The sequence below is a fragment of the Lemur catta genome, chromosome 3 (genome assembly GCF_020740605.2).
Source record: "Lemur catta isolate mLemCat1 chromosome 3, mLemCat1.pri, whole genome shotgun sequence".
Taxonomy (NCBI): domain Eukaryota; kingdom Metazoa; phylum Chordata; class Mammalia; order Primates; family Lemuridae; genus Lemur; species Lemur catta.
Window position 1 is genome coordinate 85,881,025 of NC_059130.1, and position 14,953 is coordinate 85,895,977.

Here is a 14,953-nt window from a genome sequence, read left to right on the forward strand (position 1 = left end):
GTTCTGGATTTGTGGTTTCCGGGGCCCTGCAGCGCCCCCTTCCTCACTGGATACGGTCAATCACGACTTTTTGGAATTTTGTGTCAAGGTGTGAAGGGGCAGGGCAGGAAGGCTGTGTGCACGCGTGTGTCTGGAGAGCTGAAAGTAGAGCAAGAATTCTCTGGGTAGACGAGACAGTGCCTCTTTAATATGCGCCTCACCTTCGCGGTGTTGTCGTGATTAACCGTGGAGCCTGAGTGCCGGCAGGAGCTGGTGGCATCTGTGTAGCACTAGCCGTTTTCAGAGCAGAAGGAAACCTCTGGGGGAGAGGATTCTGTTCCTTTGGCAAGGCCAGCATGTTCCCGTGTTCCCAGGGACTGGCGTGGTTCTGGATTCCAGGTCTGTCCCTCCCCCCGACATATCCCCAAGCCCGTGCAGCGAGGCAGGGGTGTGCCGTCTGGATCCTACCAGAAGCCCACGTGGGTGGGATTTGGTATTGGAAACCCTCCCCTGGGCGTTGGGTTCCCAGCTCCTCCACCAGCATTAGAGGGGCTGGTAGATGGGCGCAGTGGTGCACCCCTGTAGTTCAGCTACGCAGGAGGCTGAGGTGGGAGGATCCTTTGAGCCCAGGAGTTGGAGGCCAGCATGGGGGATATAGTGGGACCCTATCTCTAAAAGAGTTTTTTAAAAATTAAAAAAATATAGAGAGCTGACTATGCAGGGCTGGGGTGTAACTTAGTGGGGCAGGAGGTAGCATGGAAAGAGCCACTCACATAATAATCTAACGGGTTTCCAACTTGGGAGAGGATGTAGAAACAACTTTGGAAAGGAACAGAATGGACGTGTGATTCCCAAGCAAGGTACAGATCTGATCGCCACTTCCTTGAGTGAGCTCCCAAAAGTTAGTATCTTCCTCCTCCACCTGGTGGTCCCAGCCTCAAGGTCACAGTCTTACACATCTGGTCCTCCAGAACCACACCCACACCTGCCTTTGGGCTGCATAGATGCTGTCCTCTCAGCCCAGAACCCCCTTCCCTTTCTTCTCTGCCAGGGGAAGCCTGTTTATCCTTCAAGTCTTGCCTAAATGTGATTGCTCTGTGATCACCGCCCGCTACGCTCCCCAGCGTACCTGGTACCTGCCTCTATTATAGTGGTGCTGCGGGTATTAGTTACACCTTGGTTTCTCCAGCCAGCCTGGGGCTCTTTAGGGGAGGGCAGATACTGCGTATTCGTGTGTCTCCAGTGCTTAGCACATACCAAGCCCAGGGTACTGGAACCAAGTGGCCAGATGGACTGACCGCCAGGTAGAGGTGGTTCTGCCTGTGTGTTCTGGAAGTTGATGTTTTTTCCTGTGTCCCTGAAAAGAGTGCCCAGTTACATGGCCATGGACACACGCGCACACAGCATCTCCAGCAGGAAGGCCCTGAGGATTTAGCGGCTGAAGGCAAAGTCATCTCTCTTATGTCCTGCCCCATCCCAGCCACAGCCATTCGTGGCTGAGCGCTTTCCTGGCTGACCCCAGAGAACCCCCCCAGGCATTCACACCACCAGAAAGGGTCTAAACGGTTTGCTGGGAGTCGAGGCTGGCAAGCAAGCGGGGGGAGGGGGCACATTCCCCAGCATTGTGGCAAGAAAAAACTAGGGAGATAACCAGCAAGGAGCTACGCTGGGACCAGCCTGCTACACATAAATGCTGGTCTTTGGATGATGAACTACCATCTTGTTCAAGATCAGTGGCCAAGGAAACCAGGCCCACTGATTGGTGATACAGCATGTTGGTGAGAACCACAATTCAGGTTTGTAGACTCTGGGGCCAGTGCTCATCCTGTTTGTCCTCAGTGGGATGAATCTTGGCTGTGATAATTCATACCTTAATGTCGCTAAGACTTCAGTTTTCTCCTTTGTAAAATGGGGTTAATTTTTTCTTCATTTGTCTTACAAGAGAGATATGAGGTTAAAATCAGAAAGTAAATATAGTACTGTTTTGTTTTTTCTTGAGAATTAAAAAGACCCAGTTTTTTCCCTATTCAGTCTTGAGAAGCATCATTTAGCTCGGTTCCACAAACTTTCTGTGAAGGACCAGCTAGCAAATATTTTAGGCTTTGTGGGCCATCTGGTCTTTGCAGCTATTGAACTCTGCTGTTTCAGTGCAAAAACAGCCGTGGACAGTACACAAGTGAGTGTGGCTGTGTTTCAATAAAACTTTATTCACACTGTGTTCCAATTAGACTTAATTTATAAAAACAGGTGGCAGTTCAGGTTTCGCCCTGAGCTTATGCTAGCTCGGCCTGGTGGCTGTGCTTTTGGGGTCTTTGTGCTGCAGCTGACCCCAGCCTCCACTCTGGGTTTGCAGTGTGGTGCAGGGAATGCAGCCTGGACCTTAGAAGCGGGTCAGACCTCACATCCTTGAGGCTCAGTCTTCCCATCTGTGCAGTGGCATAGTCCAAGGTCTGGAGAAAGAGGCAGGGGTGAGCATCCTGTGGAGGAACTCCACATTAGGTTTTGGACGCTGCCTATACTTTCATTTGCCATGTTTCCTCCCTCTGTTTTGAAATCCGCCGCCTGCTGATCCTGTTCCTCCAGGAGGCAAGCCAGCCTCATGCCTGTTGAACAAAACCTTCGCTGAGCGCCTGCTGTGCGTGTCTTAGCGGGCACGTCTGGGGAAGCCAGATTCCCAGCTGTGCAGACCTTGTGCCCTCGCCGGCTGCCGAGTGCTGCCCTGGCTGCTTGAGAGAGCGGTGGGAGGAAGGGAGGTCCGCTGGGGCCTTTGCTCACGTGGAGTCAGCGAGCCTTTTGCTGATCTTTGCACAGAGTGGGCCTCGGTGGCTGTGAGGATTCCTGATGTTTACGAAGAGGTGACCCCCAAAGGGAAGATAGGGTACATTCCTGCTCCCTCAAACTGGTCACTGCCTCACCATCCTAGGAAGATGGACTACACCAGTGCCAGACCCTGCGGAGGGCGCTGAGTGTTGCAGGCACATCTGCTGGATGGCCAGGAGCCTGCCTGATGGTGAGCCCGCTGGAGACCGTGCCGAAGCCTGGGCAGTTGCACCGCCATTGGGTGTGGCCCAGCTCAGCCCCCTGGGTGTACGCTGGGTGTATACACAGAAAACTCAGATGCCCTCTGCCCCCGTTGGCATCTCAGCCCCAGCGTGGGCCTGTAGTGCTCACACACACACACACACACACACGTACAAGCACGCGTGCGCCTCTTCCCCAGGGGCCAGACTGAAGCAGGATCAGAAGCCAGCTCTCATTCCCAGGAGTTGAAATGAGGAAATGACTTTCCCTCCAGTGAGCTGCACATAAAGTTGACTCCTCCCTCACCCTGCATGCTGGGTCTGCTTGCGACTCCAGGGAGGCCGTGGATGAGGCAGACCACGTTGACGGATTCAGGGTGTCTATGGCACCTGGGTACACCTTGGCCCTCTCCCCAGAATGGGCTTACAGCGTTTTCCGTCAGCATTTGTGTCCAAGAAGCAAACTGGATTGTCTGTGGAGCGCCTTTGCCGGGTGTGTATAATTATTCTAGTTTTGCATTCACTCAGTTAGAGGGACACACCCAACAGGCAGGTCACACGGGCGCCCAGTGCTGCAAGTCCTCCGCATCCTGCTGCAGGTTGGTAAAACCCATCTCCTCAGCCTCCCCAGACCAGTGGCCAGTGTCCCCGAGAGTCAGGGAGGACGAGGGTCTGTGGAGTGTTTCATCTCAACAACCTAAACCCCCACGTGCGCTCTCCCCGGTGGCCTTCTGTTTGCGCAGCCCCCAGCAGCTGACGGTCCTCTCGGGGCTCTTGCGCCCGTGGGGAATGTGTGGCCCGACTTCCGCCCTGCTCTACAGATGAGCCATCCGAGGCCCAGGGTTATGAGGTCCAGGACTCCAAACCTAGTGCTTTTGGGCTGGTGCTGTCACCACGGGCCACAGCCTGTCCTCATGCAGGCTCTTCCCAGGCTCAACTCTGAACCCAGAAAGCCTGGACTTAAGTCTCAGCTGTTTCCTTGCAAGTCCGTGATTTCTAGGCAGGTGAAGGCAGTTTTAAAGGGCCCGTGTGGCACCCACAGGTAAGACAGGATGTCAAGGCGGGGCGGCTCTGTGTTTGGAGGGCACTTGACTGGGTGGAGCCGGAGAAGCATCGTGAGGGAGAGCGTGTGGCCTTCGGCAGGCTGGGTGGGCATTCGTGGCAGAGGGAGGCCGGCAAGTCAAGCTCCCGCCTTCCCTGTCAGTGGCCAGTGAGTGGCCACAGGAGCAGGACACAGGGGACCAGGAAGACTGGGGGCAACGTGCGTAGAATAGTTGTCATTTCCCTTACGCAGACACCAAGACGCAGAGCCATGTGCTGGAGGGGCCGGGGTTGGACCCAGGCCTGCGTGACTGCGGGCCTTCCCATCACGCCCCAGCCTGTCTTGAGGACAGCTTCTGAGGAAGTACCGGGACTGGCTGGAATGTGACGAGAGGGATGGGGTCCTGCTGACATTCTGAAATGCTTTTCCACGGGGCCTCGGATCCGCCGTGCCGTGGGAGCACTCTGCTCCCCACCGTGTCGGTGCTGGGAAAGGCTTTGTCACTAAACTGTCAGTGTCCACACTTCGGAGTTTTTGTGAAACAGCCCTGGGTTTGCCTCAATCACACCCATAACAGAGCTTCCCGGGCCCTGCCTGAGCATCTCTCAGAAGCTGCTGGATATAACACTACCCAATGCTGAAATGACAGGAAAAAGAATAAAAAGGAACTGCAGGAGTTAGGTGTCTCCAAGCAGAGACCGTGGGGCCAGCTGAGACGGAAGGCAAGTCTGTCACCAGGGTCTGGGGACTCACGAAGGCTGGACGGGAAGTGGGCGTGTTCCTTGCCGCCTTCTCCCGGATTCAGGAGCAGGGATTTCCCCATATCAGGGTCTCCCCGAGGGTTCAGGTCCCCTTGCGCTCACCCTGCAAAAGCAGTGCAGTGCGTTGGGAAGAGTTCTGGTCGGTCAGGGGACCCTACTTCTCATCCCAGCTTCCTGCTGGCGGATGGAAGGACCAGGCCTACGTGCAGTGGCCACTGTGGGCCTCAGTTCACCTGTCTGGGGAGAGAGAGGGAAGTGGCTGTCACGTTTTCCTGGCGCCCATGGCAGGGTAAGCCAACACCCAGGCTTGTTTTTCACAGTGTCTTCATTCTCCCCAGCAAGCCTGGGAGCTCTCCAGGGCCAACATGCGTCTGATGTGTCTCCGTGACCCCAGCACGGGGTTGGCCGGACACACAGGAGCTCAGCACCCAAGATCTAGATGCACTTGCAAGTTCTCTAACGTCCAGGATACATTCCTATTTTCTCCCCGAGCTCTGTGCCCTGACGTGTGACACAGAGGGGCCATGTGCAGGCTTGTAGAATGGTGGGCCACCCAAGACCCCCCTGGCTCTAGAATCAGACTTTGAGGCCTGGCTCCGCCATGGAATCACTGTGTAGTCCTGGTGAGTGACGCTACCTTTCTGAGCCTCAGCTGCTTGCTATACAGTAGAGCACTTGACCAGCCTCACGGGAGGAGCAAAGGATTAGGAGCGCCAAGGCAGGTCAAGGCCACACTGCCCGTTACTGTCGCCGAACTGTGCCTGCTCTGGTGGTGAGAACGGAGTGCAGTCAGTGGTAGGGCTGGGGTTCGAAGCCAGTTCTTTCCAAACCCTGTTTCTTTATCTAAAATAAATGTGGATGGGCTGGAGTTAGGAGATGTGGCTCAGCCACCGACTGGTTCCCTGTGGTCTTGGGTCACTCTCTGCTCCCCTGTAAATAAGGACATTGGAGGAAGTGACGATGGGATCTGTCGGAGCTCCCCAGCAAGCAGGTGACTGCCGGGCAGGTGTGGTTCTCCCTGAGCTCCTAGTGAGGACCCCAGCCGCCCTGGTCCAGCCCGGAATGCTGTGCCCCTCGGGTGTCCTGTCTGCCCTTCTCACCTTGTCCTGGGAGGGTCACTTAGGCAGCTCCTGTGACAGAAATCTTCCAGCGTGCACGGTGGTGAGATGGCCCCAAAGGAGCTGGGCTCCGAGGCTCGTCCTAGCCAGGTGGGCTTCCCGATGTACCTATTTTGGGTTCCTCAAAAGCCTTCAGCAAGGGGAAGCCAGGAAGGCCCACAGGGGCATTGTCTTGTGTGGGAAAAGGATCAGCGTTTGCAGCTGAGACTCCCTCCTCCCCCTCCCCTCCACCACGGCCCCTCTGCCTGCCGGCCGCATCTGCTCAGACTCGCGGGGAGAGAGACACTCCTGGCCCAACAAAGGTCAGAGTGCTCAGACAAGATCCTTTTTTGTCTGTCTGCCTCCTGCGTGGCCTTTTGCCTCAGTGAGTGATGAATTGAAAAGACCATGAAGTCCAGTTTCTTAAACCTACCTGTAGGTCTTGCTGAGAACGCAGGCTGGGGAGGAAGACGAGATACGCTCTGTGGCCTGATGAAACACAGGGCCGCACAGCCCTTGCCTCCTCGGAGAGCGGCGACTTGGCTGTCATTTTCTTTGCAGAAGCAAATGTTCCCCAAACACGGCTCCGTTCTCTGTGCAGGGTTCCTGCCTTGGTGCTGTAAGGTCTCAGGGACGCAGCACAGACACAGAGAATGTAGTGACAGAGCTCCAGGCTAAGTGGAGATAGCGGGGATGCAGAGGTGCTTTGTGTGGACGTGGGTGACCCACTGGGAAATGGCAGGTGTTTGGCTCTTTGGAAAGAAAGCTCCCCGGCCCACAGAGCTCCCGTGGCGCCGGGAGCTGTGCCAGGAGGTCAGCAGAGCCCGGTCAACACCCGACAGGGTGGGAGAGCAGCTTCTGTCAGCATGGTGGTGGGGTTTTCTCTCTAGGGGACTGGCGGGCCTGGGCCAGGATTCCCTGGCCCTCATTTTTCCACACCCAGTTCCAAGCCAGAGGAGACTCCGGAGCTGCATTCCCCCCCTCACCTTTAACAGCCCACTCCCCTCCACCCCCACAAGCCAGAGAGGTTGTCAGGGCTGGGCCGACTGCTCGTGGCCATGTGTCAAGAGCAAGTTCTGCTCCTTCGGGGACCAGCCACTGAGTCCCACGGGGAGCTTCCACGGAGGCACTTACACCAGCCTTGCCCTCTGACCTCAGGGGGCCTCTTGGGAGGGGTCCTAGACCCCGGCTGCCGTGATCTTCCAGGCCCTGGTCTGAGTGTTGGCCCTTTGCAGAGATGGCCATCGACGGAGGCCCCACTGTGTGCCAGGCGCTGTCGGTGCTGTGCTTGTTTTCTCTAACCAGTCAGTGTGTCGGCTGCCGATGACCACCTCTGACCGACGGACGCACAGGTGTGAGGGAGCCCAGAGCCACGCCGCTGGCCCTGAGGAGACACTCGCTTATCGGGGACAGAGGGAGAAGGCACTGCCTTCTTGCCAAGAGCCGAGGAGCCGACACAAGGCCTTTTGCCCCCTCTTGGCAACTGGACCTCACCCTTGAACTTTTCTCCTCCGTTCTTTTTATATTTCTTTTTTTGGGAGTTGGCTTCAAATTATCTTGTTTTGTTTACATTACACCCAAGTTTCGTGGTACAAAAGACTTGCAGGTGCAAATATGTCCCGCCTTCATTAACTTCCCCTCCCTTTTTAATTTATGTGATTTCAATTTTCCTTCCCTGTACTGTTAATTAGGGGACCCTCTAATCAGTGCCATTATCACAGTGGTATTCATGTTTAGGAAAGCCGCTAAACAAATGCTTGCAAAATTGCTAAATGGCTAATTAATGTCTGTTAATTAAGAAAATTGCTCATGGTAACAAACCGTGCCGTTGCTGGCAGCCGCTAGAAAGACACACACTTGTTGAAATGAGTAGCGTGGCAGGTAGGGGAACATCTGCTCCTCGGAGCTTTCCGGAAGTGAGCAGCCCCTCGCTCGGCCAAGGAACTCCCAGGCCTATCGTCAGTGGCTCCCTCAGTTTCCTGCACAGGCCCCTGCGACGTTCCGTGCACACCCCTTCTGTGTATGTGCACGCCTCTGCCTACCCCCAGCTCCGCGCTGGGCCTCCTGGGGCAGGCGTTGGTGGCCCGGCCCTGAGGGAGGAGACTGGGGGAAACCCTACCTGTGTATCCCCTCTCTCTTTTAAATTTAACCACATCCATCTCCCATGCATGTTTTGACTTTTTCTCAAAAGCAACTTGCAAGGATAACGGCACCATGTTGAGTAGAGAAGAGTGCACTGGGGCCTGGCTCCTGGTCCCCCCCACCGGCATCTGCCGAGTGGTCAGGGTGGGCCACAGGTGCGTCCAAGGCAGGCTCCTCACTCTGCTGTCTGACGGGCAGTGGGAAGTGCCTTTGGCATTGTGACCTAGTCTACACACACACACACACACACACACACGCGCGCATCACGTTTACACATGGAAGAGAGGTTCATGAACAACATCTGCCTTAAAATACACAGGGCTCTCTGATAGTCTCTATTCTTGTTTTAATCGATTCAAGTCTTTTAAAAACAATGGTTACAACTTACTAAATTGATCTCACCACCCACTAAAGGGTTTTCATCTGCCCATCTCTTCTTGGGGGAGTCGAGGTCAGCACAGCCCAGGGCTTCGGGGGTCAGCTTGGAACAGGCGGTGGCTCACTGCTCACTGCTGTGGGAGGCCTGGCCCCTCCACCCCTCCCCACCCAGCAGCCAGGTCTCCTGCCCTTCCCCCGGCCCCCTGGGCTGCAAGGGAAAGGGGGGCCTTGGGCCCACTGGGCTACTCCTCCTGGCTCTGCCAGTTGTGTGGCCGTAGCCAAGTCTCTTCTTCCCTTGAGACTCAGTTTCCTCATGAGTAAAACGTTGGAGTGAGAACCCCCACCTCGCATTGTGGATTCTCTCCCTGCCTGTGTGGTCCACCCATGGCGCCCCTGCTGCTCCTACCTGTGTTCTCACTCAGCCTTCAGTGCCCCCAGCCCTGCTGCCCCCGGAGACATGTCCCCCACCGGCGTCTCACCAACCCCGATTAATCCTGCCTTGAGCCACCCACACCCGCGTGTCTGTCCCCCCAGACTGTGAGCTCCTGGAGGGCAGGGACCTCTCCTGGTTCCCCCACACCCCCTGCAGGCAGCACTTACGCTCTGCGTTTGGGTCTGGGAGGCGTCGAGCGCCCTGTTTCTGTGTGTCCCTGTGTTCTCTGAGCCTGTCTCAGCCGATGTATTTAACATGGCAAACTCCGCTCTCGCGGCGGACCGTGTCCAGGACTGTGCTCCTGTGTGCTTTGACGAAGGTGCTTCATTTCAGTTTTTGTTCTTTCCAACCCCTGTGAATGTATTCTCAGCTTCCCTCGCTCGTGCTCGCCGTCTTACGCCACCGGGCCCCTGAGCCGGCGACCGCGGCAGCAGTCCCGCCACCTCCCTGCCAGCCAGAGCCCGCACGCCCGCCGCCCGCCCTCCGTTTTGGTTTAATTTTTGTTCTTTTAAGCTTCTTCTGCGCTTCTCCATGTGCTGTGATCTATAACCTGCCTCTACTGTCTGGCCTCACAGGGTCCTCCGGGGTCACAGCCCTCGCCGCACGCACAGCCTCCACCTCACAATCCTAGCAGCATGATGGGACCCCACAGTCAGGTAAACGCGCCGTGGCTGGCCCGCCCGCCGGGGGGCGCGGGGCACGGAGGAAGCAGAGAGCCAGCAGAGGAAAAACAAAAATCAAAACGTGCTCTAGCCATTGCCTTTGAGTCATTATTGACAAAATTAAATGAAAAAAAAAATTTTTCCCCCCTCTGAAGATAGTCTTCATTCCTTAGACATCACACCCGGCTTGGATATGAAACCAAAAAAAAAGAAAAAAATATTTCTGTGACCTTGTCAGCGGCCTTTGCGTTTTTGTTTTTTCCTCTCTCACTTTTGGTTTGGATTTTGAGTTTGGTTAACCATCGTTTGTAACCGAAGCTGCACCCCTAGCCTTTTCTTTGTGCACTCCTGCTGCTGAGAAAGCTTTCCTGCCCGTTCCCCCGCACGGAGCCAGGGAACCCGCTGTCTCCGTGCTGTTTCCATTGTGTTCCCCACTCAGCCCTCGCTCCCTCCCGCCCCTCTGTCTGTGGTTTCTGTACGTGTGTGTGTGCACGCATGTCCAGCCTTGTCTGCAGACCCTTACGATGTTACGTGTCCTTTTTCCTTATTCTTTTATTTGCCCTTACCGAGAGCGGGTTTCCTCCTTTGCCCTGCACTGACTTAACTGTTCTTCTGCGTCTTGTGCAAAGTCCCAGCTGCTGCCCCTCCACCCAAAGTAGATCTCTGCGAACAAACGTGGAGTTGGGAGACACAGTTGTTCTGTGCATCTGTTGTTCCCTCTGCCCAAGGAAGTTTTGCCCGGAGGGAAGAGGCTACCAGGAGAAAGAGAGCTTAAAAGATACTAGTGGAGTGGAGAGCGTTTGTGTTTGTCACTGTGCAGCAGGGCAGGCTGTCATTGAACTAACTCCCTGTAATTGCAGCCTTTTATGTCACCGCGATACGCAGGCGGCCCCAGGCCCCCGATCAGAATGGGAAACCAGGTACTGTACTTTTTCATGTTCTCTCTCCCCTCCCTCAGACAGCCTTGGCCCTAGGTGAACCGACTCAAATAAAAATTGGGGGACAGCATTGAAGGGTGGAGGGACAGCTTCAGCAGTTCCCCAGGAGGGCCCTGTGTCCCCTCTGTGCCATGGTGCAGCATTTCACCTGCCTCTCGTGATGGGATTTGGGCATCGCGTGGCAGAGTTCAGAGGCTGGCAGCAGACACAGTGAGGGTGGGAGCGCAGGGTTTCGGCTATTCTAGGGAAGGTGGTAATAGCCCTCCCTCCCGGCCCCTCCTTGGAAGAGGGTCTTCCTCCTTTATGAAGTTCATTGACAACGTGCATTTTCCCCTGGAAATTTTGAGAATAGCCAAGGCTGGTAGATAGAACCCTGCTATTAGGGGGTGAAATGGCCCATAGGAATGCTTAGATCAGGAGCCTGGATGCGGCGGAGAAGGACTTTTGTGAGTTTTTAGGCTTCCCAGACCCAACTCAGAACAAGGAGGGATTTGTTCATGTAATGAGGAAAATGGTCTGCTTATGGGGGGGGCATCTCGCCCTGGGGTCGTGTGCCCACACTGGTCCCTGAGGGTGGGCAATTCTGGGCGGTCTGGAGGAATCGGCCCCCTGCTGCCCTCCCTGGTTCAGCCCATCCAGGGCGGGAGGAGAGGTGAAGATGAACAGACACCTCTTTCAAGGATAGCCAGACTTAAAAGAAACTATAAAGAAACATCAGGGAAATTTCTTTTCATGCCAAAATATTTTTTTAACAGAATTTTTTCCATGACTTTGCAAAAGGCCTTCCAAAAATCTGACAGCAACGCCAGTGCAGACAGCCCTTGTTGCCTTGGGAGCTGGGGGTTTGGTCACAACAAGATTGGTGTTATCGGGTGCGATTCTTTCTGTCCTCGAGGCTGCAGGAAAGCCCCCAAGTGAGACAATGCAGGGACAGTGGGGAGATGTCCATGCATGACCAGGCCTCCATTTCTAATGTGCATTTGCCTATCAGGTGTCCATGTTGTTTTTTTTTGTTGTTGTTATTTTTTTTTTTTGTCCAGAAGTTCTTTGTCTCCTATTTTTTCTGACACGAATGGGGCAACTTTGAACAAGAAGAATTAGAGAGCCAGCTTTTTGAGCAAGAAGGGACTCTTGGATATGTCACAGAGGAGGGAATTGAGGCCTGACCGTCCAGAGTCTCACAGTGAGCTCGGCTGGAGCTGGTCCTGGTCCTGGTCGTGGCCTGGACTAAACATGCTCCACCCCACTTGCTCTCTGCCCCCACGGCTGCGAGATTGCTGCCTGCGTTATCTTTAACCCTGTACCAAGTGGGTCTCCTTTGCACACGCGGGCCCCAGCAGGGTGCTCCCTGGGCGCTCCGTGGTCCAGACTGGCCTCCGACAGGGAGAGAGCAGCTACTTCCTTATCATAATTGTGGCCCTTCCTCTAGCAGTTAAGGGACATGGAAAGGACTGTGTATATTTGTATTTAGCAATCAAACACGTGCAAGCACCCAAGAGAGCAAATGGAGGATAAATCCCTCATCTGGCCGTTGCGTGATAAACCAATTTCCCAACCTCCCTGCTCGCCCCCCATCAGAAAGCTACATCCAGTTTCCTGTGAACTCAAGAAATTTGCCCCTTGCACAGGTATTGCCCCTCAGGGTTTCTTGGAGAGCACTGAAGTTGGGGCTGCCAGTTGAACGGGAGCCCCTGTGCCCCAAGTTAGCTGGGCTGTCTCCTGTGACATGTGGGGGCACAGAGACAGGACTTGCCTCCTAGGTGAGGGGGATGGAAAGGGTGCTTAGGGAAACAAGAAGCTAAGGGTATTGACGTGGCCTCAGAGTCTTGCTAGGCCTCCCTCCCACCTGCCTCCCTGGCTAGAGGTTTGGAGCTATATAGAGAGAGTGTTGCTTTTTTCCCAAGCAATAGCGGCTGAGTGGGTGGTGAACACTGGAGTTCAGCTAGGTTTGGGGAAGGAAGGGGCTGGAATCTGAGGTTGTCAGAGAGCCCCCCCTCCATGCATGTGTCAGTGGAGCTTCCGCCTGGCCAGGCAGGTGAGTGAGTATGCAGGTGCAGCTGGGATCTGTCCATTTCCTGGACAGATGCTTCCTGTGCCTTGCCCCGCATGCTGTAGGAGAAGAGCTGGCCTACTTCCAGGAGCCTGTGTGACAGCCCCCAGAGGACCCTCTCCGCCGCAGGCCCTGGGGGGGGTGTGCAGTGTGCTTACAACCCCATCTGCAAGCCATTGTTTTTCTTCTTGTGTTTGAGGGCTTCAGCCTTCTCAGTGCAAGACCCCTTTTCCTTGGTCATTACACCCCTTCCTTCCCTTATAGAAGAGGCCCAGCCTGTCCTGTCCCTATCTCAGGGGTCACGCTCTTGAGTAAAGTGACCCTTAGGCCCTCTCTGAGTCTCTCTGGACAGCCCAGCTCTGCTCCTGGAGCTCTGGCGCTCAGCAGGGTTAGGGGAAACCAAGGAGGAGCTTTCTGCGAGAACTGGTGGTCAGCGCTGGGCTACCTGCAGAGGGAGTGATTGCCCGACCCCCACGGGTGGTCCTGCTCTGGGTAACTCCTGACCCTGAAGGTGCCCGTCCACCTGAACATCCTGGGATCCCCCAATCCAGGCAGCTTCGGAGGCAGGCCTTCCTGGATCCAGGCTCTATAAAAACCCCGATCCTCCAGTGGGCAGACGTAGACTAGCCGAGTGATGTGGAGCTCAGGAACTCAGGACCAAGAAACAGGGCTGGGAGAGAGGGAGGTCAGAACAACTAAAACCCAGGGATTGGAAGTCAGACGCTAGGCACCCTGGATGGGTGCAACAGCAGGTGCCCAGTGTTGCTTGCTGAACATCAGGTACTCCCCAGCCTTGTGTGTGTGTGGCCCCGAGGCCAGCCTGCCTCAATGCCGTCCCAATGCTAGGGGAAACTGAGAGTTGGTCCTTCACTTGCCACCTTGTTCACTTTGGGCCCCAAAGCAGGTGAGCTTCCCACTCAGCCGTCCTCACAGCAGCACAGCCAGAGCTGGGGGCCCTGGGGATGGGGCCCTGTCACAGGTGCCCAGCCTTTGAGTAATACTGGCAGCAACGATGGGGAAAGATGACCGGCTGTCACCAGAGGCTTTTCCATCAGAGCTCACGTTTAGTCCTAAGGGTTGGGGCCTTAGAAGCAAACTCCCCTCAGTGACCATTGCTCTGCCTCTTCAAGTTGCAGATGAAATAACTTCCGGTCCCGAATAAATCACTTTTAATAGGTTTTCACAGCAGGTGTGCCAAGGGTTTGCCCAGGAAACCCATGGCACCCTGCCCTCACCTTCTTAGTAGTCATCGCGCCGGCATCCGCCACTTAAACTGGGCTCTGGAGGCATCACCTTGCTCCTCTGGGCTGGAAGGTGGCATCCCATGTGGTAGAAGCTGCGGGAAGTGCCCTGGGTGCTCATCTGGCCCTGCTGATGTGGCTGAGGGCCCGTGGGCCTCTAGAACTCGGTTTCCCCTTCTAAATCTCAGTGGCCTCCTCATGCCCTGCCCCCCTTTAAAAAGGGCTTCCCATGCCGATAGGATTTTAGCTAGTGGGTCTCTTGATGCCCGTACTTGGGAGGTGGAGATAAAATGAGCATGTCTCCATGAGGAAAAAGGAAAGGTGGGGTTTGGGTGGGCGGGAGGGAGGGGGCGCTGCTGCCTCTGAGGGGAGTGTGGTGGGTGGTGCAGCTGGAGCAGGCCGGAGAATGTTCCTGCTTTGACAGGTGCACAGACCCACCACGACAGCAGGGTGGGGCGGTGGCCCCTCTCCCACAGAAGAAGCCCCCAGCTCCAGCTGACGGCTGCAGCCGGGGTGACCAGGCGATAGGAGTGGCCCCAGGTGGCCAGGAGGGGAACTCAGTGAGACAGGTGGATGCCTCTGTCCCGATCCTCCACCTCTGAGGGCAGCTACTCAGCTTGTATCTGTCTTTCAGCCTCCGGGAGGAGTTCCTGGGACACAACCGTTGCTGCCCAATTCCATGGACCCCACACGACAACAAGGTAGGGGGGATGGGTGGGTCTGGGGTGGCCTGGGGGTCAGCAGGGGCTCCTCCTCCCTCTACTTGTGCCACCCCACGACTCACCTCCTCTCTCTCACAGGCCACCCCAACATGGGAGGATCCATGCAGAGAATGAATCCTCCCCGAGGCATGGGGCCCATGGGTCCTGGCCCACAGGTAACCGACCACCTGTCTTGTCCGTCTGTCTCCCTGGCCATCTCTCTGTGTGCCCCCGCCTTCTCTCCTCTCGCCACAGTCTGTCTTCCCCGTCTCCAGCTGAAGGGGTGAGAGGAAGGGCATGTCCCCATCCCCAGCTCCCCTCTGCACCCACGCGAGCTGCCTTTCCTTAGCAGGCAGAGTTGAGGGGCCCCCGGGAGCCAGGGCAACGGGGTCTTCTGGGGGGGCCTTCTGGTTGGCAGACTCTTCCCGGGTGGGATGTCCCAGCATGGGGTTTGAGGACTTTGAAACATGGTGTGGGGCTCCGGGAAGCCCAAAGCTGCCTCCCACCCT

At 55.9% G+C, this 14,953-nt stretch overlaps 1 protein-coding gene across 3 annotated transcripts in view; it reads left to right on the forward strand.

Annotated features, from left to right (window-relative positions):
• The window catches only part of SSBP3 (single stranded DNA binding protein 3), a 155,768-nt gene that overhangs the window by 121,854 nt on the left and 18,961 nt on the right, over positions 1-14,953 (forward strand). For 2 of the 3 annotated variants that reach the window (XM_045547951.1, XM_045547953.1), the window contains 4 exons: positions 9,428-9,508; positions 10,375-10,434; positions 14,378-14,444; positions 14,544-14,620. In XM_045547951.1, coding sequence (XP_045403907.1) covers positions 9,428-9,508; positions 10,375-10,434; positions 14,378-14,444; positions 14,544-14,620 — 285 coding nt within the window. The remainder of the gene's footprint in view (positions 1-9,427; positions 9,509-10,374; positions 10,435-14,377; positions 14,445-14,543; positions 14,621-14,953) is intronic. The other variant, XM_045547952.1, reaches the window with a different exon arrangement.